The 24,042-nt window shown below is 43.1% G+C and overlaps 1 protein-coding gene across 1 annotated transcript in view; it reads right to left on the bottom strand.

The window, feature by feature from the left end:
- Window positions 1-2,290: 2,290 nt before the first annotated feature.
- LOC108372952 (titin-like) overlaps window positions 2,291-24,042 on the bottom strand; it is a 55,028-nt gene continuing 33,276 nt past the window's right edge. Inside the window, exons 7-9 of the mRNA XM_017628784.1 lie at window positions 5,644-23,985; window positions 4,504-5,601; window positions 2,291-2,382 (exon numbers count right to left, since the gene is read on the bottom strand). Of these exons, the coding sequence (XP_017484273.1) occupies window positions 2,291-2,382; window positions 4,504-5,601; window positions 5,644-23,985 (19,532 nt within the window). The remainder of the gene's footprint in view (window positions 2,383-4,503; window positions 5,602-5,643; window positions 23,986-24,042) is intronic.

The raw sequence follows: 24,042 nt of genomic DNA, 5'->3' as shown, positions 1-24,042 counted from the left end.
GGTTAAACAAAATAGCGCGTGCTTGCGTTTATTAAATAACAAAACAAAAATATTTCGATTTATTACGGATTTTTAAACTTTTCGAGGCGTTTATTAGCTGAGTTTATAAATTCTATATTATTATATATGTATATATATAATATTTTCGGTAAAATTCCAATGTAGCGGCTCGATTGGGAGAGAGCGTTCGAAACCGTTCGATTAGAAATTTTAACTATAACTGAATTGAATGCGCCGAATAAATTTCAAATGGTTTTTTCGACACGATTAAAAGACGGCGCGACGTCTGTTTTCGATTTAACGACCAGCGAAGTGCTCGATTTCGAAGTGCAGCACCAAGCAACATACAAAATGTTGGCCACGAGCAATCAATTAATTGATCAATCGAATGGCGAAGAATGTCCGAACGATTTGCAGCGATTGCCAATAATCTAAATTTACTTAATTGTCATAGATTCACGCGTTATTTATTCGGGTTTATTTTTCTCGATTTGTAATTATGTAAACAGGCAACGAAGAAGCCAACGAGGCTGCGTGGGTGTGGTGCAGCGAGCGGAAAAGGTTGCTGCGAGGGAAGTGTTTTAAGTAACTGCGCGCGGTATTTTTAGCGAAGCTATTTTCTGCAAGCAGTTGGCGTGTAGGTAATTAAATTTTGTACCTTTATTTTTATATTTTTTTTTTTGTCATGACGATTTGCAAAACTTATTCTTTTCAGCCCGATTTGCACTGACACCTTAATTTCGAAATTCAAATCAATGGATTTGAGAGATTGCTCGAAGCACAAAAAAAACAAGAAAAGAAAAAAAGAGCAAAGCGACGGCAACGGCATTGAATCATACTACGCGGAAACGCCACTTTCCGATTATTTCGAATTCGGTTCATCATGTGAATGCTGCGATTGTTTTGATTTTTTTTTCTATGAATTAATACTTTAAATTTGGTCTAAATAAATTTTTAATCACAAATATAATCACGAGACGAAGATTACTTGAAATATCGCGCTACTTACCTGTACACAAATGTATGTATGTATATCGTTGATCGTTTTAGAGATTCGTAAAAAAAAATATAAAATCATATAAAAGTTGTAAGTAAAATTTTTTTATGTACCTAAATAAAATTATTCTCCATGTATAGAGACATGCAGAACATTACGAGTCAGCTAAATACATCCGCTGATAATAGTTCATTGCAATACATACTAGGTGCGAGCATTAAACATTCCTTAAACGGCTCACATCTTAAACATTTCAAAACTATTTATTGATATCTCTCCTCTTTATGCCTTATCAATAGTGGAATTCGCGCTTCTGTGTATTCGTTGAATCTTGCTTAAATGTAACTGGACGAGCGTGAGATTGTTGTCGCAAGTGTATTTATTGTACTACTATCAACAACAAATCACACGCTCATTCAATTACAGTTACACAAGATACAACGAATAAACAGAAGCGCGAATTCCACTAATGTACATAACTTCGTTATCTAATTAAGAAAAAACTGTAGTGCCGATATATTTTGGAATAAATTTTCCTCATACTTACTTTGTCAAATTGGGAGATAAACTAATTTCGATTTTGTGTCAGAACAAAAATTGGCCCTGAAGATGGCGCAAAGCTGTAGTCGATTTGTTTCCCTACCAAATTTGAAGGGCGATGACGGGAATTCGTTCCGAATTGTCTCGTGAAAAATCGTTCAAACTAGCTTTGCTCCACACGCTTTTCGGGCTGTTTCGGTAACTAGAGCGTAAAAATAAGTTATCCTCTCACAAGTGTCAAAAATGTGTCAACACGTGCCAAAAGTTTCCAGAGCGTGAGGAACGTAAAAAAAAACACATTTTGTGCTAGGAATTAACAAATCAGCTCTAAACAATGACTTTATGCGTATTTATCTAATATGGCAAATGAAATTAGCAAATATCCACATTTTTTTCTAGCGTGAGGAACGCTTTCTAGGCTGTTTTGGGCACCCGCGTGCCCGTGTGAAACAAACCAACTGTCTCATCCGAATTCATGATTGGGTCCTTGCACCCAATCCCCCGCCACTGAAAACACAATATTATACCTGGAAAATTTCCTTCCCTTGACGGATACTTCCAGGCCTCCACGCTGCAAGGTGCAGTTATCTTCCGAAAGGGAGTGTTCCCAAGGGAAAATATCCGCGCATATTTCAGACGGAGTCAACACCGTGTGCAGAGCTAAGTTACGTAGGAACAACCGAAATTAGAGGATCCTAATCTTAAGTTATATCAAGGCGGCGCTCCGGGCTATCATATAAAATCAAATCATCCTCAGTCGTTGTGTGAATTGAGAAGCTTAACTTCCTTAGTAGGTACAGTGAAATCCAGATACCAGGCCACAAGGAAGGCTGTTGGTTCAAATACTATTAAGGAAAATCTCAGGAAGGAGAAGAACACATTGAATGGCTAAGCTCAACAGGGCTGCGACCGGCTAAGAATTCTAATCAGACTACGAAAATAGAAACTGAGCGTATTAGCAGCTATCCTTACAAAACACTGCACACAAGTAGGTCATCTACCTAAGCTTAGGTTCCGGTCCTTTTCATTTTTGCTACTCGACCAAAGCGACAAAATATCGCATATTGTTGTGGGTTATGACGGCGTTTGTAGAAGACGTTTGGCTCAATGTGGCCAAAGTTTAAGCACCTACTGTATCTACAATCGGAAGCTAATCTGAACTTTCTGAGATACTTGGTATTAGAGAAAAAGTGGTATGGAGTTTAAGGCATTGAAAGCAGATCCCTAGCTCGCAGTACATTTTTCGTAGTAATAGTAGTAATATCTAGCGTCCAGCAACATAAGGAAAATTCGCCCGTGAAAAGCTGCAATAACAACTGACTGCGCCGCCATGCTTACTCTCTGTGAGCACTTTCCATCAAGCCGACTTATGCAAGAAAGAAATCAGATAACATCAAGCTCGAAAGAACAACTACTTCGATAAGAAATGTCACGAAGCTGCAGAGAGAAAAAATTCGCCACCTACAGGTCCGCCCTGCCCACCGCCAACGAATTGATTGAGTCATAAATATCAGTGTGGGTTTAGACCTGACAAGTCCACCATAGACCAGGTATTCACAATACTCCAAAAGCTAGACAAGACTAACGAAAATAGAATGGACGCACAACATATACTTGTCGATTTCAAAGCCACTTTCGATAGCCAGAAAAGAAGTGGTCTTTATGCGGCGATGTCTGAATTTCGTGTCCCCGCGAGCTCTATCAGATTGGGTGGGACTTATCCTAGTCGTTTGAATAATATCTAAACGCTGCAGAACTGAACCGCACAATTCATTACAAGAGCGTAGAATTGCTTGCGTATGCCGGCGACACCGACGTTGTCGGTAAAAACAAGGGTGTCGTGTGTTCTGCCTTCATCGCATTTAGATATGGAAGAAGAGCGCGTAGGTCTGTTGGTTAACAGGGAAAAAACGAAGTATCTCTTGTGTCATCAATGTCGATGTCAATCGAAATCTAGCGCAGAATTATTCTTGCAATAACTCTCACTTTGAACTGCGTAGGCAATGTAGAAGTAAAGTTCTCCCTCGCCGTATAAAAATTACACTCCATAAGTCACTCATCATGCCTGTGCAGGTTTATAGCGCGGAGGCGTGGACATCTAATGAGGCGGCTCTTTGAGTTTTCGAGAGAAATATTCTACGGAATATTAACGGGCCTTTGCGAATGGCGAGCTTTCAACGATAAGACATAGTGCAACGAACTAAAATCCAGCGGCTTGGCTGGCTAGGTCATATCGTTCGAATGGAGAGAAACGCTCGAGCCCTGAAAGTATTCAACACGGAGGGCGATGCTGGTAACAGAGGAAGAGGAAGGTTACAGCACCAATCAAGAAGAAGAATTAGGCATTAAAATAAACAGTGGACCGTTAACTCATATTTTGGTAGTTATTAGTTTTTTTATTGTATTTTTGAAGTGTTTGTAAGAAAAATACTATATAAATTTCAGGAAGTAATCGGACTTTATTCTCCAACCAGTGTAACATCTCAGCATATTCAACAAATTCGAATTCATGCATTTCCTTTTATGCGTTCGCCTTTTTACCAGACAATAAGCAAAATATCCACTTAAAAACGTTCTTAAACTAGCAAATAAATAAAAATATTTTGCATTTTGTCAAAGCATTCTCAGGCATAATATCACAGTACGCGCCCATACAAACACACATACATACATACGATCATATAAATATTTAATACTAAAACAAGCAAAAAAAAAACTAAATTTCATTAACTCGAAAAAAACAAATGCAATTGTTTACTTAGAAAATACGGTAATTCACTTAATACTTAGTAAGCTCGAAAAAAGCGGAAAGCAAAGCTCCTAAATACGTATGCATATAAACATACATACATACATATGTATGTAAATATAAATTTAAATTTAATTTCAGAAGAAAAAAAAGTCAAAGTAAATAAAACAAAATAGAGCCAGTAAAGAATTTCGAAAATGAAAAACAATTTGCATACCTCTGATGTTACGCGTAAATATTGGCGTTGTGCCAAATTTAGTTGTTGGTACATCGTAAACAGTCACAAGGCAACTCGTCTCCACTTCTCCATTGCGATTGGCCGCCACGCATCTGTAAACACCCGCATCGCCAGCATTGGCTGTCCGTATTTCCAAGCAGGAGAGTCCATCGTTGAAGGTCTTTCGATATTTATCGTCATTCGCAATCAATGTCTTATCGCGATACCAATCAACCTTCAGTTCTGCGCCAGATATACTGCAGGTGAGTTTTATATTGCTGCCCAACGCTGAGTTCCGGTTTGTCAATTTCAACTCAACGTTTGGCGCACGTCGGGCATTTCGTGCTTCCCGTTTATCTTTGTACTCTACTTCGCTTGGCTTCTCTGCGCGTGACATTGATTTCTCCAATGGCACAGCGTCAACCACATCTAAAGCTTTCTCCTTCGCTGCTTCGGCAGGTTTTGTGATAATTTGTTGCGCTGACTTTGGCTCAACAACTTCTGTGACGTCCTTTTGTGTGATCGACATGTCTTCAGTCTTTTTCGTAGTAGCCTCTTTGGTAATATCTATGGGTTGTTTGTCTTCTGCAATGCTCTTCTTTCTCTTTTCTTTCTTGGTTTTATCTGCTTCCGTTTTAATTTCTTCAGTCACCTTTGGTGTAGGCTCTACTTGCTTTTCTATCACCTCCTTGTCTTTTTCTGCACTCTTCTTTCTCTTCTGTGGCTTTTCTTCCACCTTCTCAGTTTCTTTGGGAGGCTTATCCGCAGGTTTGTCTTCAGGTTTCTTATCAAGGTTTTCAGCAGCCTCAGGCTTATTTTCTACAGCTTCAGGTTTTTTCTTATCAGCTGCCTTTTCTTCTTCGACACTCTTCTTTTTCTTTTCCTTCTTCGGTTTCTCTTCTAGCTTCTCAACTTCTTCGACAGGCTTTTCAGCTGGTTTTTTAATAGGCTCTATTTTCTTTTCTTCCTCTTCATTTTTCTTTCCTTTGTCTTCTTTCCGATTCTCAACAGTCTTCTCGGCTTCTATAATAGGCTTCTCAGCAGATTTCTTATCGCGCGTTTCAATAGCTTCAGCTTTCTTTTCTACAATCTCTTGCGCTTCAGGCCGTTTTTCTTCCTCTTTCTTAACTTCTTCGGCACTCTTCTTTCTCTTTTCCTTTTTGTGCTTCTCTAGAGTCTTATCAGCTTCTTCAACAGGCTTTTCAGCAAGTTTTTCTTCAGATTTTTCAACGGTCTCAGGTTTCTTTTCAACAGCTTCAACAAATGCAGGCTTTTCTTCCTCGACTTTTTTCACTTCCTCAGCACTCTTCTCTTTCTTTTCCTCATTGGGTTTCTCCAGAGTCTTACTAGATTCATCAGAAAGTGGTTCTTCAGGTTTTTCAACGGTCTGAGGTTTCTTTTCAACAGCTTCGAGATTTGCAGGCTTCTCTTCCTCGACTTTTTTCACCTCATCAGCACTCTTCTTTCTCTTTTCCTTTTTGTGCTCCTCTACAGTCTTATCAGCTTCTTCAACAGGCTTTTCAGCAAGTTTTTCTTCAGGTTTTTCAACGGTCTGAGGTTTCTTTTCAACAGCTTCGAGATTTGCAGGCTTCTCTTCCTCGACTTTTTTCACCTCATCAGCACTCTTCTTTCTCTTTTCCTTTTTGTGCTCCTCTACAGTCTTATCAGCTTCTTCAACAGGCTTTTCAGCAAGTTTTTCTTCAGATTTTTCAACAGTCTCAGGTTTCTTCTCAACAGCTTCAACAATTGCAGGTTTTTCTTCCTCGACTTTTTTCACTTCCCCAGCACTCTTCTTTCTCTTTTCCTTTTTGTGCTTTTCTAGAGTCTTATCAGCTTCTTCACCAGGCTTCTCTGCAAGTTTATCTTCAGATTTTTCAACTGTCTCAGTTTTCTTTTCAACAGCTTCAACAATTGCAGGCTTCTCTTCCTCGACTTTTTTCACCTCATCAGCACTCTTCTTTCTCTTTTCCTTTTTGTGCTTTTCTAGAGTCTTATCAGCTTCTTCACCAGGCTTCTCTGCAAGTTTATCTTCAGATTTTTCAACTGTCTCAGTTTTCTTTTCAGAGGCTTCAACAATTGCAGGCTTTTCTTCCTCGACTTTTTTCACTTCCTCAGCACTCTTCTTTCTCTTTTCCTTTTTGTGCTTTTCTAGAGTCTTATCAGCTTCTTCACCAGGCTTTTTAGCAAGTTTTTCTTCAGATTTTTCAACGGTTTCAGGTTTCTTTTTGACAGCTTCAAGAGTTGCAGTCTTCTCTTCCTCGCCTTTTTTCACTTCCTCAGCACTCATCTTTCCCTTTTCCTTTATGGGCTTTTCTTGAGCCTTATCAGCTTCTTCCGCAGGCTTTTCATCAAGTTTTTCAAGTTTGTCTTCAGGTTTTTCAACGATCTCAGCTTTCTTTTCGAAAACCTCAAGCTTTTCAGATTTCTCCTGCTCGACCGTCTTGTCTTCTTCAGCCCCTTTCTCCACTTTGACGTCTTTCGGCTTATCAACAGCTTTCTCAGATTCTTCAGTAGCAGAAGGCTCCAACTTATTTTCCAGACTTTTAGATTCTTCAGGCTTTTTCTCATCTGCCTTCTTTTCTGCCTCAACACTTTTCTCTTTTATGTCTATTTTCGGCTTTTCTTCGGGCAGCTCGATATCTTTTTTAGGCTTTTCAACTTCCTCGAGTTTTTCTAAATCTTTCTTCTCAGCAACTTGCTTTGGACTAGTTGGTTTCTCTTGTATTTTCTTTATCTCTTCTTCGCTCTTCTTTCTCGCTATCTTCTTTGGTTTTTCATCAGCCTCATCAAGTTCTTCGGTAAGTTTCTCAGCGGGTTTCTCAGCAGATTTCTTAGGCAGGGTTTCTGTTACCTCCGGTTCACTCACCTCTCCCGGCTGTTTATTATCAGCTGCCTTAACTTCTTCCGTGCTCTTTTTTCTTTCATCTTTCTTAGGTTCCTCTACCTTTGCTGCAGCTTCCCTGATCTTGGCCTCTTCAGCTTCCTTCTTTGGCGTCGTTTCGACTGATTCCTCCTCCACTTTCTTCTTTTTCTCGTCCTCTTCAGCACTAATTTTTTGACTTTCCACTTTTACTTTCTCTTCAGTCAGTCGAGGTTTGTCAGTTGACTCCTGCATTGTCGGTACAATAGCATCTATTGCTTCCTTTTCAATCCGCGTAAGTTCTTCTTTCTTTTCAGTACGTACTTCTCTTGGACTCTTCTTTCTTTCGACTTTCTTCGGTTTTTCTTCTTCCTTATCAACTTTAGTGGCAGGTTCATCACCTACTTTCTCCAATTTATTTTCCTCTTCAACTTTCTTCTGGATAATGTCTATTGCAGTCTGTTGTTCAGCCTTTTCGGGTGCTTCAGTCGTCTTTTCAGTTAGGTCGGATTGCTTCTTAGCATCTACAGCCTCTTTAAGCGTCTCTTCCTTTCTAATTTCTTTTTCAGTAGTATTTTTCTTATCCTTGCTCTTAGGCTTCTCTTCAACCTTCTTTGCTTCTTCAATTACCTTCTCTTCCGCCTTTTTCTTATCTGACTTTTCGGCTGAATCGTCCGCTTTCTTTTCTTCTTTCACTTTCTCTTTTTTCCTATCCAACTTCTTTTCGGTATCCGCTGCTTCAGCAGACTCCTTGGCCTTCTTAAGTGTTTCTTCGTCCTTAGAAGTCTTCACATGTTGACATATCATTTCAGAAACCCTATGAATCTCTAGACATAGTTTTACTAACTCCTCCAAGATCTCTTGCGAATTAACTTCTCTAACACTCTTATCAATGAGATCGTAATGTTTCAGCGCTAAAGTCTTCACTTGCTCTAAATCTCCTTTCAATTCCTGGACATTTATAGCCTGAAGATCATCATAGAGAACGTAGATGTCCATGAGACTCTTCTGCAATGTTACCACCTTCTCTTTAGACTTCTCGATCTTGTTCACGCCTTTCAGATGTTCAGCGCTTGAAAGAACGCCTTGAAGCGTCGAGTGCAATGGCATCAACTTCACGCGGAATCCATTATCGTCCATTTCGGAAAGCTTGACGGACGTTTTAGACACAGATTCAACAATTTGGTTATAATATAGTGGCAAACTTTGATTCAACGGCTCTTCGGCGGGTTCAACCTTGGCTTTCTTCTCAACCGTTTCCACTTTTTCTGCAGTCGCTGCTTTGGCAGTGTTATCTTTGTCGGAATCCGGTTCGGCGCTTTCGACCGGTACGTTTTCGGATACTTTTCGAAGTTCTACGCATGTATCCAAGACTTTTTTCAGTAAAATGGACATTCTTTCCAATAACTCTTCAGAATTTATTTGTCTCTTACCCTTTTCAATGTAATCATATTCTGCAAGAGCACTCGTTTTTATCTCTTCGATTTTCGATTTCAAGATATGGAATTTTGCATCATGCAGATCATCAAATGTAATGAAGATATCCATCAGCACCCTTTGAAGACGCACAATATCCTTTGAAGCCTTTTCTACACAATCGTTATTCTTAATAGTCTGCGTAATTAAAACAAGCTTCTCAATTTGTGGTTGGAGAGCAGTTAATTTCTGGCTCAATAAAATATCTTTAGCCGCTTCGATTTCTTTTTGCAGAATATTCTGAGTCTCAGTAATGTTCTTGTAAAATTCTTCCAATTTAGGATTCTTTTCATCGTCTTTTACGTTTGCGTCTTCAATTTTTTCTACTTCAACAGGCTTTGTTTTCGCTGCATCTTGTTCAGTTGGCTTGGCCACTCCGATTTTTTGATCTCCTGTTTTTTCTTCCTTCTTCGATTTTTCTTCTTGTGCTTTTTTCTGCTCACTTTCTTTCTTGGTCTCATCGACTGACACTTCCTTAGCCTTCGGTTCGGGTAACTTTTCTTTTTTCTTCTTTTCTTCATCCTTCTCCTCGGCTGTCTTTTCTTGTACTATTTTCTCAACAGGTTTCTCTTTATGCCCTTCATCCTCTAATTTCTTTTGTTCAATCTCTGTTTCTTTATCTAACTCTGACTTTTGCGCTTCCAAACCTACTTGCCTCTTCTCTTCAACCGCAGCTTCATCCACTTTCTCTTTCAAATTCTCTTTCGCTTCATCCTTTTTCTCCGTACTCTTTTCTTGTACCTTTTTCTCAACAGGTTTTTCTCCTAGCTCCTCTTGTGGTTTTACCTCCACCGACTTGGGTTCGATGACCTTTTCTTCCTTTGGTTCGAATACTATTTCGTTTATTTTTTCTGCTTCTAGCTTTTTCGCGTCCAAAGTATCTTGGCCGACAGCTTGCATTTCTTCAGGTTTCTCTTCGGTTACTTTATCTTTTAGTTTCTTCTTTTCTTCGATCTGCTGTGCTTTCGACTCCGCCTCGGATTCTTTCTCAGCAGTGGTCTTTTCTACTGGCTTTTCCACTGGTACCTTTTCTGGAACTTTATCCTCCACCGATTTTTGTTTAGCAGCTTTTTCTTTCGGTTTCTCTTGTTCTATCTCCTCTATCTCAATCTCATTAGGTTGTTTCTGCTCGGTCAGTGTTTCTTGCAATTTTTCTTTAGGCTTTCCCTTCACTTTCTCCTCTTGTTCATTTGACTTTTCTTCTGACTTTTTCTCAACGGTTTCCTCTTCAAGCATTTTTTCATGCGGCTTATCCTCTGCTGACTTTTGATTTGCTGTCGTTTCTTTGGACATCTCTGATTCCCTTAACTCGATTGGTGTTTCATTGGTCTTTTCTGTTTCTGGTACTTTCGCGTCTATTTTCTTCACTTCTTCATCCGTCTGTTTTATGGGCTTTTCTTCTACTTTCTGTTCAACAGGTTTCTTCTCAGTTGACTTTTCAGAAAGTTTTTCCTCCACCGATTTTTGCTTGCCTGCCTTCTCTTTAAGCTTTGTATCTTCTAACACTTTATCTTTCTCAGTATCCTGTGACTTCTTCTGTTCAGTTGGTGTTGCAATTAGCTTATCTGATTCGGTTGTTTCCACGAGCTTCTCAACAGCTTCTTGTGTTGGAACTTTCGATTCCTCGTGCTTCTGCGCAACTACTTTTTCTTCAGGCACCTTTGCTAGAGTATCTTTCTCGGTTATTTGTTTTTCTTCAGGTGTCTTTTCAATAACTTTCTCCTCTGGCTCTTGTTTCTCTTCAACTTTCTGTTCTGTTGGCTTTTCTTCCTCTCCAAGTTTCTTTTCGATGGGCTTCGCTTCAATAACCTTTTCGTGTGACACTTCTTTCTGAAGTATGCTGCACACTTCCAGAACACTACCCGTTAGTTGGACTAAGTCTAACAATACTCCCTCTGACTCCACATACTTTTCGGACTTCTCAATGTTGTCGTACAGATGTAAAGCGAGTTCTTTAACTTTCTCCAGCTGCGTCTTCACTTCAGTTGTTGCTATTTCGTGAAGATCGTCAAATATAACAAAGGTATCCATTAATGCTTTCTGTAGGGTAACCATTCGCTGTGCGGATTTTTCAACTCGCTGTAGATTCTTTACATTTTCAGAGACCTGAACAATTTTTTCTAGCAAAGGTGGAAGAGCAACCAACTTTTCGTGAATTATCTGCGGTTTTATTTCTGGAATTTTCGCTGTTGCTTTTACAGCAGTCTGCGAGATACTTGCGAAGTATTGCTCTAATTTAGTACTTAATTCCTGTGACGGTTGAAGGTCTGTAATCTCCTTTTTGTCTGTGGTCGATTTTTCGACTTTTTGCTCGTGCGGGTTTTCTTTTGGAGTTAATTCTTCCTTAGCCTTGCGCAGTTCATCGCGTTCTTCAGCCTTTTGTTTTTCTGTGTCAATCTCACCCTCAAGTTTCTCTTTCTTCAGTTCTGGTTTCAGTTGTTCGGCAACTATTCCAACTTTCTCTGTAACAGCGGGTTTGACTTGCTCAGTCTCTTCAGCTCCTTTGTTTTCTTCGCTAAGCTGTAATCCGGACTTTTCAACATCTGCAATCAGCGCCACTGAAGCAACATGGTCTTCTATTTCTGGTTTGCGATTTTCATCGTTTGCCTCCTGTGGCTCTAGAATGTCTTCCAGAAGCTGTTCTTGAACCTTTTTAGCTTCCTCTTTCACTTCGGTCTTGGTTTCTTCTGTAACTGCTTTTATTCTCTTTTCACCCAGCGGAATTGGTTCTTCACTGCTGTCTTTTATTGCCGTCGTTTCGGGTTTGTCTTCTCTGGAGGTGGCAACTTCAACTGTTGGCGAGGCCTTTGCTTCCTGAGCGACATGTTCTTCGGGTATTTCCAGTGGATTCTTTGGTTTTTCTATTTGCTTCTCTGCTTTCTCGACTTCCGGTTTTACTTCTTTGCTCTCTTGAATTTCAGTAACAGGCTGCGTTTCAGGAGTGACTTGTTCTTCAGGTTGTTCCTTTGTTTCCTCTTTTGTAGCTATCTGTGCCTCGGGTTTGGTTATCAGCGTATCAATGGCTTTGGATTGTGGTGAAACTTGCTCCACAGTCTTTTCTTTTTCAACTGCCTCTTCTAACTTTTTCGCTTCGACTTGTGGTTCCACCTTTTCTGTCTTCGTTTCTAAAATAGCTTGTTCTTCAGCTTCAACTTGGGATAATATTTTGTTTTCTTCCTGCTGTTCGTTTTGCGCCTTCTGCTCTTCACTTTCACTCTCCGCTTTTTCTTCCGACAACTTGGCAACAACTTGTTCTTGATTTGTTTTCTCTTTTTCAACTACTCTCGTCGCCTCTTCAAGTGCTTGTTTATCTGTGAATGCAGCGACTTCTCGTTGCGCTTCTTTTTCTTCTCTCTTTTGTTCCTCGGCAACAGATGCCGGTTCTTGTGAAGGTATCTCTTCACTTTTCAGAGTTTCTGGCGTCAATTGTTCTTCTATCGTTACCTCTGCTGGCTTATCTGCCTGTTTTGGCGACTCGGTAGTAGCCTCCTTCGCAACGATATTTTCAACTATTTGCTCTTCAATTTGCGGCCGGGGTATTTGTTCTTCTATTTGAGGCTGCAGTTCTTCTTGTTTTTGCTCTGAAGTTGCCGGTTCTTCCGTCTTCGGCTTTTCTTCTTTTACATCTGCTTTTGTTTCATCAGTGCTTAGCACTTGTGCTTCAGCTTTCTGCTCTTTTATTTTTTCCTCTGGCAGCTCTTCTGTCTTCTTTTGTTCTCCGATTTGTGGTTTCGTTTCCACTAAGACTTCCTCTTCTATATTTTGTGACTCTGGCGCTGCTTTTTCTTTATCTTTTGCCTCATTATCTCCCGTAGTCGGCGTCTCTTGTTGAGCTTTGCCAGCCTGCTCTTCAACTATCTCATCTGCCACTTTTTCAGCTGGTTGATCTTCTTTTTTACCCTCGTCTTCAACTTGAGACCGTGTTTCCGCTAACACCTGCTCATTTACCTCTTTAACTGCAGCAGATTGTTCAGTTTTCGTCTCCTGAACCTGCTCTTCAAATATTGTCTGTGTATCTGTCGTCTCAGTCGTCTCAAGTGGTTCTTCCTCAATCTTTTGCAATTCCTTGCAAACCTCCAAGACTCCTTTCGTTAAATCACAAATACTGAGGAGTATTTTCTCTGAGTCTGCGCTTGTCGCGCTCTTTTCTACACTTTCGAATCCACTCAATGCCAGCTTTTTAACATCTTCGATGTGCTTTGTTAGCTCTCCCGTCGACTGTTGTTGTAGGTCGTCCAAGGTTACAAAGAGGTTCATTAGTACTTTTTGTAAAGTAGCTATTTTCTCTGAAGACTTGTCTATATTGTTTGATAGTTTTACAGTTTCCGAAATCGTTCCTATGGTTGCTAGCGGTGCATCGAATTGTAATAATTTTGCCCGCAAGATTGAATTTTTTGTAGCCCCGACTTCGTTTCGTATTTTAGCAGTTACCTCGACTATGTCCGTAAAATGTTTCAATAAATTCGGGTTAAGAGGCTCTTCAGTAGCTGCAGGCGCTTTGTCAGCTTCAGCAACTAATTTTTCCTCACTTTTACTTTCATCAACTGTTTTGGTTTTCGGCTCTTCTATGGCTATTGCTCGTTGAACGTCTTCAACTTCCATACTGACTTCTTTTTCATCGAATGTTGGCACCTCGGCGATTTCTGTAGCAGCGGTAGTTACCTGGGGCTCAACTGTCACATCTCTGCCTGTAACCGCGTCTTGCTGGAGCTGCTCTTTTTCTTCAACGACTTCAACTTTGGGTTTCACTTCCACGTTTAGCTGGGCATCTTTAGTTTCCAAAACTACAACTTCGCTTTCCTTTGCCTCTGCAGTCACCAACTCTGCTCTTTGCAATTTAGCGCACAAGTCGTTGAAGCCACTGGTTAGGAAATATGTATCCAAGAGAATCTTCGGTGCTTGTGCTGCTTTTTCACTATTATTTACATAATCGTATTCTCTCAGCGCGAGCTTTTTAAGTTTTTCAATATTGGCTTGCAAATCTGCAGCCAATGACTTAGCCAAGTCATCCAAAAACTCGACAGTATTCAAGAGCTCTTTTTTCAGATTCTCCTGCGTGTCTGCTAACTTTTTCACTGTTTTTAGTTCTTTTACGGCTTTAGCAACCGCAGACAATGCTTTCAGCCGAGGATTTAAGGCGCTAACCTTCTTACGCAGCTCGGCGTTTTCTATGGCCTTAATTCGCTCTGGTATTTGTTTTACATTGTTTTTAATGTACTCATAGTATTCCTCCGTCAATTTCCGAGCAGCTTCTGGATTGCTAGCGAGTAAGTTCTCAATAATATCTTCCAATTTTTCAGCGTTTTCGTCTGCTGCGCGTGGACCACCGTCGTAAGTGTGCACAATGTGTTCTCTTAACTTGAACACAAGTTTTGCGAACCTCTCATCATCATTGAGCGACTCACTAAGCTCACTGCCGATGTCTTTTAAGCGCTCATCGCCAGCAATTACGTTCAAGACATTTTCGATGTGCTGCTTCAGCGCTTCGTCGGCGGCAGCTTGCTCGGGCTTTTCAGCTTTGCTGTCCTCTTGGCGTGCAGCAGCGGCTTGTTGTTGGGACATAATCTTCAATGCTTCCAACATTTGCACAAAGAAATCCTTCTGCACCTCAAACTCCTGTATAAGCTCTATAACATCTCTCAACTGACCTTCATCCATAGCTTTGCAAATACGTTCTAAGCTTTCTTTTTGTAGTAGAAGGATTTCGATTTTCTGTTCAGCACACAGCGTATCCAATGAGTTCTTCAATTCGTACAAAGCTGATTGTAGATTTTGATAAGCACGTGACCCTCTATCCATATTTGATGTATTTTCCTTCTTAAGCGCGTTCATCTCCGTGGAAATTCGTTGCAGCGCTCGCGATATCGCACACAGATTTCTATCGTTCGGAAATACTTGTGTTATGAATGACGTTATGCTGCCTATATATGGTAGCGTGGCTTCGGTAATATCGAAAATCATTGCGTTTCGTAGACCCCGATGACCATTCAAGATTTGTAGCAGCACGCCGTTGGTATGCTGTATAACCTGTTGAGCCTCCTCGGCCTTCGAAACATCATCCATTGGCGTTCTCTTGATGAAAGCAATCAAATCCTTCAACTTGAATAGCGGCAAGAAAATATGATCTTCGATTGTGTTGGAAGGTTGTGTTTGTAGCAAATTTTTAATCTCTTTCAAAGTGAGTTCAACCGATTTGTAGACTTCCGTTGTGGCTTTGCTCAATTTTTGGTTACTCAGCGCCTGTGTGAGTGCGAGTGTGTTATTTATCAATTCTTCTGCTTTTTGGAGATATGGCTCGGTTGGCAGTGTGGGTGCTTGAGGCTCTTTCGGTTCCACCACGGCTTCTGGAGCCTCTTGCGTATCCTTGTCTTTCGCAGAGATGGCTGCTTGTGGCTTTGTTTCGTCAGCCGTCACCTCAAGCTTTTCTTCTGGCGTTGCCTGTTCATGAGTCGCAGCCTGCGGCGCTATTGCTTCAGCTTCGATTGGCCCAGCTTCCTTCTTAACTATCGGCTGGACTACCTCAATTTCTGTCACTTTTCCTGGCTCAGCCTGCTCTAAGCTCTCCTTCTTATCCGCAGGCTGTTCTCTTATTTCTGTTACAGCTTCGCTCTCCTTTGCACCATCATCAACTTCTGAAACAGCAGCGCTCTTCTGATTGATCTTCGCTTCTACAACTTCCGGCTCTGCCACCTTAGGCTTTTCCTTTGCTGCAGCATTGTTTAGCGCCAACAACTTGTCTTGCAAATTTTTCAAATGCACACGCAGCGCATCGACTACGGCTTCCTCTTCCTCTGTTGTGGAGCTTTCGGTTCGTGCCTTTTCTAGTATCTCATTTTCCAGGCGTATCAATGCGGCTTGTACGCTTTCAATGTCTACCTCATTTTCTGCGGCTAACTTCACGAAGACAGAATTATTTATCTTCAACCCCTCATCGATGCTGAGTAAGAAGGCCTTCGCTGAGGCTACGCCCGAATTTATTGCTTCCAAATACGTCCGCTTGCTTTCGTTTGCCTTAGCAAGTCGTACTTCATTGGCCACGAAGCTTAGTTGTGTCATGAGCGTATCCAACTCTTGTATCAGTTCAATAGCGCGCAACGTGTTTTCGCTGGTGTCAATGAACTCGGAAATGGATAGGACGGCATTTTGTAGTTGTGAAATATTTTTTCGTTCGTTCGCCGCTGCTGACTCACCAATCTCATCAAGCGCTCTAAAGACGGCCATTAAATGCGACTGTAGATTCGCCACAGCCAATGAGGACTTCTGAACCTCGACCAACTTGAGCTCACCGATGGCTTTAGTGCTAGCTAAGACCAGCTCGAGCGGCTGTGTTAACTTACGGAAGTCTGCCAAATCGTCTGACTGTGTGCAACTAGTGACAAACTCTGATGCAGCCGATTCTAATTTGCCACACATCTCCTGCGCTAATTGCAGCTCTAGCGTTGGCATGGCCTGTAGGATGTCGGCAAAGGTTCTTTCAATATCGTCTAATGATTCTTCCACGCCCGCTTCGTAAGTGTGAACGATGCATTCTTTCAATTTAAACATTACTTTGGCCACCCTTGTTTGCGACTCGGCAGCTTGTTGTTCTGCGGCGGGTTTCGTAAGCTCATCTTGCATACTTTGTAGCTCGTGCTGCAACTCCTGCATAGCAACCTCAACTTCACACAGTTCTGGGACATTGTTTGCTGTGCTCTTTTCCAAGCACGTTTGTAGCTGATTAATGCCATTTGTAATACTTTCTCGCACATCCTGCAGCTTAACGCTTTCAACCACACCTGTGGCTGGTGGCTCAAGTTGCGTGTGTACGGATTTCAGCTCCACGCAGGACTTCAGCGCCGAAACATCGGCTTGTGTTGACATTTCGACAATGTTTTCCAAAGCATTCATGTCGACTTGCTCGCAGTATTGCAGCAGGTGGTATATGACATCGGTCTGCTCCTTCACAACCTTCAGTGCGGGACAATCTTCTAGCGTGGAGAGTGGTGTTTCTTCTTGTACTTGCAGCAAAGCTTCTCTGATATCCCAGATAGGTTTAGCGCACTTTTCCAATATAGCGGTGCTCTCCTGCCTAGAAATATTTTCAGCTTGTGACAAGTGCACCTGCTCAACATTGGATAGTATGGCGCTTTCCAGTTCTTGTATGGGTTGTATGAATTGCTTGAGCTGCGCGAGTGATGCGTTCTCCGCCAGCGACTGCAGCGTCTCCAATGCGTGATTCTCCTTGATCGACAACACAAACGGTTGAATGTCCTGCAAAACTTGAGCACTGGTTAGTTGCATGCTTATTGTTGGCAAACTAAGCACATGCTCCAATTCTTCATTGTGGAAAACTCTTACGCATTCCTTAACTTCATGCAGTGGTTGTGCCAAAGTTTTTAGTTCGGAAATCGCTTGCACACTCAGATCACTTTGGGCCAAACATTCTTCAACTTGCACTACGAATGCATCCAAATTACACACAGCATCAGCAAATGTTTTGCATTCACTAGCATCGGAGAGGGATAGGAGTGGTGGCTCAATGACAGTGGGTTGACGGACATCGGCAAAACATTCATTTACGTGCTGTAATTTTGTTAAACTTGCCTTAATCTGTTGTGCAGTCTCCAGCTGCAGGGAGGCGACATCTACTTCGTGACCATGTGCCAACACTGAGACGATGCTACTTTTGAGTTGTGATAACAACACATCGACCTTACCTTTGTCAGCTGGCGGTGTGGGCGGCGCTTCTTCGGCGCGGGAAATTGGCGGTGGGGAGCCCAAGTAAGACTCGATAGCTGAAATTTCCTCCAGCGTAGATATGTCTTCCTCAGCGGGTAGTGAAGTTTCGCGTAACTGTGATGACTCCTTCTTCGCTGAAGTCTGCTGCGGTGTGGTTGAGGTTACGGATTTTTGCGCAACGAGCCCCGGCTCCGGCTCTTGCTGCTCAATCGACCTTGTTTCTACATCCACGCGTACTTTTTCCACCACAATCGCTGCAGTATTGAGTTTGGCGAGACTGTCCTGCAAAGATTTCAAATGCACTCCCAGCACATCGACTAGCGCGCTGTCATCAGCCGCTGGCACCTGCGTTTCCAGTTTTGGTATGATTTCCTTTTCGATGCGTATGAGTGCTGCTTCTACGCTACTTATGTCCAGCTCGTTTTGCTCTGCTAGCCTATAGAACACCGGATTGTTTGCGTTTAAGCCATCTTCAATGCTTTGTAAAAATGCTTTCCCTTGCGTAACACGCTGCATAAGCGTTTCGAGTAGTGCTTGCTTCCGTTCCTGCTCGCTTGCGGACGTAAAACTTCCGGGAATAGCAGCCAAACTGGGCGTCAAGCTATCTACCTCCTGTAGCAGCTCAATAGTTCTAATTTGCTCACTGGCTTCCGCAATGAACTCGTTTGTTGCTAGCACAGCATCTTGCGCTTTCAAAACTGCTTCACGCCCAGCTCCACTAAGCGATTCACTAACTTCGTTGAGCGCTCTAAATGCGGCCATTAAATGCGATTGTAATTGCGCCACCACCAATGAAGACTTTTCAACATCTATGCTCTTCAACTCATTAATTGCTTTGGTGCTGCTCAAAATGTCTCCAATGGGTTCTATCAGTTTTTCCAGCTCAGGCGTCTCTGGTTGTGCACAAGTGGTATTAAATGCGTGTAGTGATGCCTCGATTTTTGCGTACATCTCTTGTGCCAGCTGTATTTCTAAAGTCGGCAGCGCTGTTAGTATGTCTTCGAATGTTTTCTCGATTTCATCCAGCGACTTTTCAACGCCAGCTTCGTAGGTATGCACCAGACACTCTTTCAATTTGAACATCGTTTTAGCTACGCTACGATTGGCTTTGGCCGCATTTTGTTGCGCAGCTGGTTTAGACAACTCACTTTGCATGTACTCTAATTCCCGTTTAAGCTCTTTCATGACCTCTCCAACATCGTTCAACTCGGGCACCACCGTTTTTTCGGCTGATGTCAAGCAGACTTGTATTTGTTTGATACCATCCGCAATGCATTCCTTGACGTCCAAGTACTTCACTGTTGCTTGTTTCGCGCTAACGGCAGGTTCTAGTTGCGTCTCCAAAGACTTGAGCTCGGCGCAAGATTTGAGTGCAGAGACATCAGCTTGTGTAGACATATCGGCAAGATTCTCCAATATATGCAGGTCCACTTTTTCACAGTATTGCAGGAGATTGTATACAACTTCACTTTTTTCCTTCAAAACTTGCAATGCCGGAGTAGCTTCTAGGGTGGACAGTGGTGTTTCTTCTTGCACTTGCAGTAGCGCTTCCCTGATGTCCTGTATAGGCTTGGCACACTTTTCCAACACCGCAATGCTCGCCTGCTGGGGCAAACTTTCAATTTGCGACAAATGCACCTGCTCAGCGGCAGACAGCACGGCAGTTTGCAGCTCTTGTATGGGTTTTATAAATTGTTTGAGCTGCGCTAGAGACTCATCCGCCGCTAAGGACTGCAAAGTTTCGATTGCTTGACTCTCCTTAATTGAGAGCACAAAGGGCTGTATGTCTTGTAAAACTTGTGCGCTAGTTAGCGGTAAGCTTGCTGTTGCCAAACTCATAACCTGCTCCAATTCTTCATTGTGAAAGACTGTAATGCACTCCTTAAGGTCTTGTAAGGGTAGAGCTAATGTTTTCAATTCGGAAATGGAGCCGCCACCACTCAGCTCCTTCAAATCGGCTTGTGCCATGCACTCCTCAACTTGCACCACACAAGCTTCCAAATGGCACACAGCTTCAGCGAACGTTCTACACTCGCTGGCGTCGGAGAGTGAACCCAGTGTCTCCACAACGATTGGTTGATGCACATCAGCAATGCACTCAGTGACGCCTGCCAGCTTCGAGAGACTTGCCTTCACTTGTTGAGCAGTTTCCACTTGCAGCGAGCCTACATCTACTTCGTCGCAATGCGCCAATACTGTTGCGATGCTATTCTTCAGTTGCGACAGCAGCGCGTTCACTTTGTTCTTGTTAGCTTCGAAAGCTTTGAGATGATCCGTTTTATCTTCTGCTCCAGAGGCCAAGCTATCTGCTGGTAATGACTCAGCTGCTGATTTCATGGCGGATATGTCCTCCAGTGTGGAAGCGTCATCCGCGGCTTTCGCCGCTGGCCTGCTAGCGTCAGTAGAGCTCGCTTCTTGTTGGGGTTCTGCAGTATGTTGAGCTTCCGCAGCTAGTGGGGTCTCGACATTTTCTTCAACCTTAACCGTAGTAGGCGCGTCGGGTGTTCGTGCTGTTTCTACCTCATCGCTGACTTCAGCTGCCATTTTCGGCCTCTTTGCAGCTCCACTATCAACATCTGCCGCTGCCTTCTTTTTCTCAGCGTGCGTTACCGCTGTTGACGCTTGTGGTAAATCTGTGATTGTTTGAAGCGCGGGCACTATTTTTAGCACCGATTGTACGATGGGCAACGCCTTCAATTTTACGTTCTGCTCATTTTGCTCGGGTATATTTTCAACGACCTCATTCAACTCTTGCAAAACTGCTTGCAGACACACGCGTTGTGGGAGCTGCTCTACCTTCAGTTCCTTTGCTGGCGTTAGCGCCCTGCGTAAAACCTCAGCAGCTGCCTGCAGTGGTTTGGCAATGTCGGTTAGCACTTTTGTAGCAGCTTCGTTTTCTTCCCTCGTGCTCGGTGACTCCTTCAGTTTTTCTACATCGGCGACAAGGCCGGTAAGACTTTGGTCTAGCACTGATAACACTTTTTGGGTTTGAGCATCCAAGTCAGGTGTGGCCTCTATCTCTGTAACTGTGTGCAGTAGTTCTTGTATATTTTGTCCAGCCTCATCTTGAGCTATCTTCATTTCCATTGCTTGCCGCATGTAAAGGAAAGATTTCTCCTCTTCGTTTGCACGCTTCTCATCAAGTTCGACTTCGCGTTGCAGCACCTTGAATTCATGTTCTTCAATATCGATCTCAACGCGCCTAATTAGTTGTTCCATTCTATCGAGGACCTCAAGATTTTTTTCGTTTTGCTTCGCACCAGACATGTGCATGATCTCCTGACCCAAATGCACGCGATCGCTGAGACTGTGCAAGGGATCGATAAAGTCAGTTAAAGAGCCCGATATAGATTTGCCTTCAATTTGTCGTATGCAATAGTTGAGCTCATCGATAGGCCGTTTCAAGTTCTCCAAAAGCGTCACATGATACTTGGTGATGTTCTCATTCAACACATTTCCAATTAAGGCAGACATTTCCTCCTTGATATTGAACAAGCCCGATTGCACATTGGGTGATAAACGCGCTGATATGCGCTCGATATTCGTCTCGAAGTGAAGCACAGACTGCGCTATAGATTGCAGCAACTTTTGCGTATCCGCCGAGTCGAGCACGGCCTCTTCCGTAAAGTGTCCACTTTCCACGTCCTGTGTGAGCTGCGCCAACCCGTTTTGTATCTCTTGCAATGGCGGTACCATCGACTCCACAGTGCTAACAGTCAACATGCCTGCTTGAACATTGTCCGACGACTCATTTAATATTATTTCCATACCCTTGTTGAGTTCAAATAGAGCCGGTGTGACAATGTCCAGAATGGCCATATTAACTTTTTGCTCTGTCGATTCGGTGCCAGCGAGTGCCTCCGCCTTTCGTTCGATTATCTCCAACACCGATTGCAGTTCCTTAATTGGTTCGACAATATTTTCCAACACTTTCTTGTGCACCTTCTTGTAGATCTGTTCTTCGTTTTCTTCGAGACTCAATTCATTCTCCACCTTCTCTAAGGCGGCTTGTATATTCACAACCGGCTGACAAATGAGCTTCAGTGCATCAGCTTCGTCAGGCAATTTAGCATCCGAGATATTAGCAAAGGACGCCGGTTCTCCCTCTGGTCTAGCCTGTAGCTTGGCAACCGTTTCCGAGAGATGCTTGGCCGCCTCCAACTCCTGCGCTTCTTGCAGCAGCGCCTGTGACTTTATAGTGCCCTGTGTGATTTCGAGACCTTGCCTAATATCGTCCGCGGTAAGATCTATATGTGCACGCAAGCTCGTAGACTCGAAAGTCTTTGCAATGCTCTGCACCTCTTGCAATGCCTTTATCAGCTGATCGCCCACGCTGTCTATAATGCAGACGCTGGTGCGTTGTATGAGCGTCACGCCAGTTTCATCTATTTCGACACACTTCTCAATGACCTGTAGGCTGGTGTGCAGCTTTCGTATATCCTCCTCCATCGTTTGGAAGAGCGCGTCGAGTGGTGTCTCCCCGGAATAGGCGCGCAACTTGCACTCCACCTGCTTCACCGGGTCGATGATATTGCGTATGATGGCGATGCTCTGTTCTGCAGACCCTGACGTCATCATCATGGCTGCCTGCTCGACCACTTCATTTTCCACGATAGTCAGGTGGTGCTCAATAGTCTTCAGCGATTTCGCTAGTGGCAGCAGTGTCCTCAAATTCTGCTCAATCTCCGTTGCGCTGGAGATCACTTTTACTGGCTTCACAGACATCAAACCATCGCCTACTGCACCAGATATATCTTGCATTTTCGTATCGTCTTCGGTTGTCTTTGATGAATCACTATCAGTTGTCTTGCCCTTGGCCTTCTTGCGCTTCGGTGGTTGCATACCATCTGCGGGCTGTGCAGCATCAGGGCCGGCAGCAGAATCGATGCGCGATGACATTTGCGTAGCGCTAGCGAACGTTTGTAAATCGGAAGTGTCCTCCTCATCGCCCGCTTGGCTATCGGATGCTTTCGATAAACTGTAAAATTCCTCAGTCGTTTCGGTCGGTCGTGATTTCTTACGCTTGCGTATCGGTGCCGTCAATGATAAGTCTTCCTCCATTTTCTCAAAGCTGCGTTGCGCATAGTTCTCAGCTTCGCGATCGGTGTCACCCTCATGACCCGAGGAGCCATGCACTGTTATCTCGTTGATGGAAATATCATCCAAACCTGCCTCGGTACGCATGTCCTCCTCATGTGAAAAGTATTCTGGCGAGATGTCAATTACCACAGCTTCCATTAGCAGTTTACCCGACTGTGAGGTCTCTTTAACAAAACGCAGTGGCGGCAATTCCACCACATTGTGTTCGGTCACATGCTCTGAAATCTGATCGGCGTACATTTCGACGATCTTCAATGCTTCTTCTTCGGTCAAATCGGGTGTCTCATACAAGGATACCGAAACCTCTTTGCCATCGAAAGAGAAAGATACCTCTCCCTTTGAGTCAATCGTTATATCGCCAACAGGTGTCTCGTACAACTGGGATGTACGCTCCTCCTGTATGGTGGACAAGGAGAAATTGCGCTGCAATTCGTTTTCTTGTGCCTGCTCGTGCTTTTGATTTTTGTACGCCTCCTCGAAACCGAGCAGCGAAGCTGAGCTAGCAACAACGCCCATACAATTTCTAGCCTCACATGTGTAGGTGCCCAGGCAGCAAGTACCATCCTGTCCTGAGATGATCCTATGTATGTCACCGGGCTTTAACTCAACACCATCCTTGTACCACTTCAGCACGGGCTGTGGCACACCAATAACTTTGCACTCCAAGTTTACCGCGCCCTCTTCCGTCAACACCGCTCTCAGGCATTCCAGGAAACGTGGTTTCTTGTAGTGCCGTGGTATCTGCAACTTTAGATAACTGGAAGTAACGCTTGTGCCAAAGTCATTCACAGCCACACACTTCCACTCGGCCTGATCTACGAATTCCACAGCGCGTATATCCAAATGCCAATTGTCTTGCTCGCCACGATAGTGAGAGTAACGTTCACTGTTCTCGATCGGGAACTCATCGCGAAACCAGGAGAGCATTGGATCTGGTGTGGCATTGACATTTACAGTAAATTGGAAAAATTCGTTGATCTTGGCCTCTTGACTTTTAAGGCCCACCACAAATTTAGGTGGCTGATTCTGATTAGCAAATGTGAGACGCTCTTCGTCGTTAAGCTGATTTTTTATATCCTCTACAGTGAGCACAGCAACGCTGCTACTCTCACCCATGCAGTTCTTGGCTATGCAACAGTATGTGCCAAGCGAGTTGGTGCCAGTTAATTGATAAACATCGCCGGGTTTTAGTTCCTGACCATCCTTGAACCACTTAAGTACGGGCGTAGGAAAACCAACCACTTTGCATTCGAATGAGACGAGTCCTTCCTCGGTGAGCACAGCGCGTAGACTTTCCATGAAACGTGGCTTGCGATAATTTTTGGGAACTATAGGAAAAGAAATTAGAAGATTAAATAGTTAACGCTGCAAAATTTGTTTAAGCA

The sequence above is a fragment of the Rhagoletis zephyria genome, unplaced genomic scaffold, assembly GCF_001687245.7.
Source record: "Rhagoletis zephyria isolate East Lansing unplaced genomic scaffold, Rhagoletis_zephyria_1.1 Rzeph_scaffold_00078, whole genome shotgun sequence".
NCBI classification, from domain to species: Eukaryota; Metazoa; Arthropoda; class Insecta; order Diptera; family Tephritidae; genus Rhagoletis; species Rhagoletis zephyria.
The sequence above is the reverse complement of the archived record's forward strand: the minus strand, read 5'-3'. Positions and strand labels throughout refer to the sequence as shown.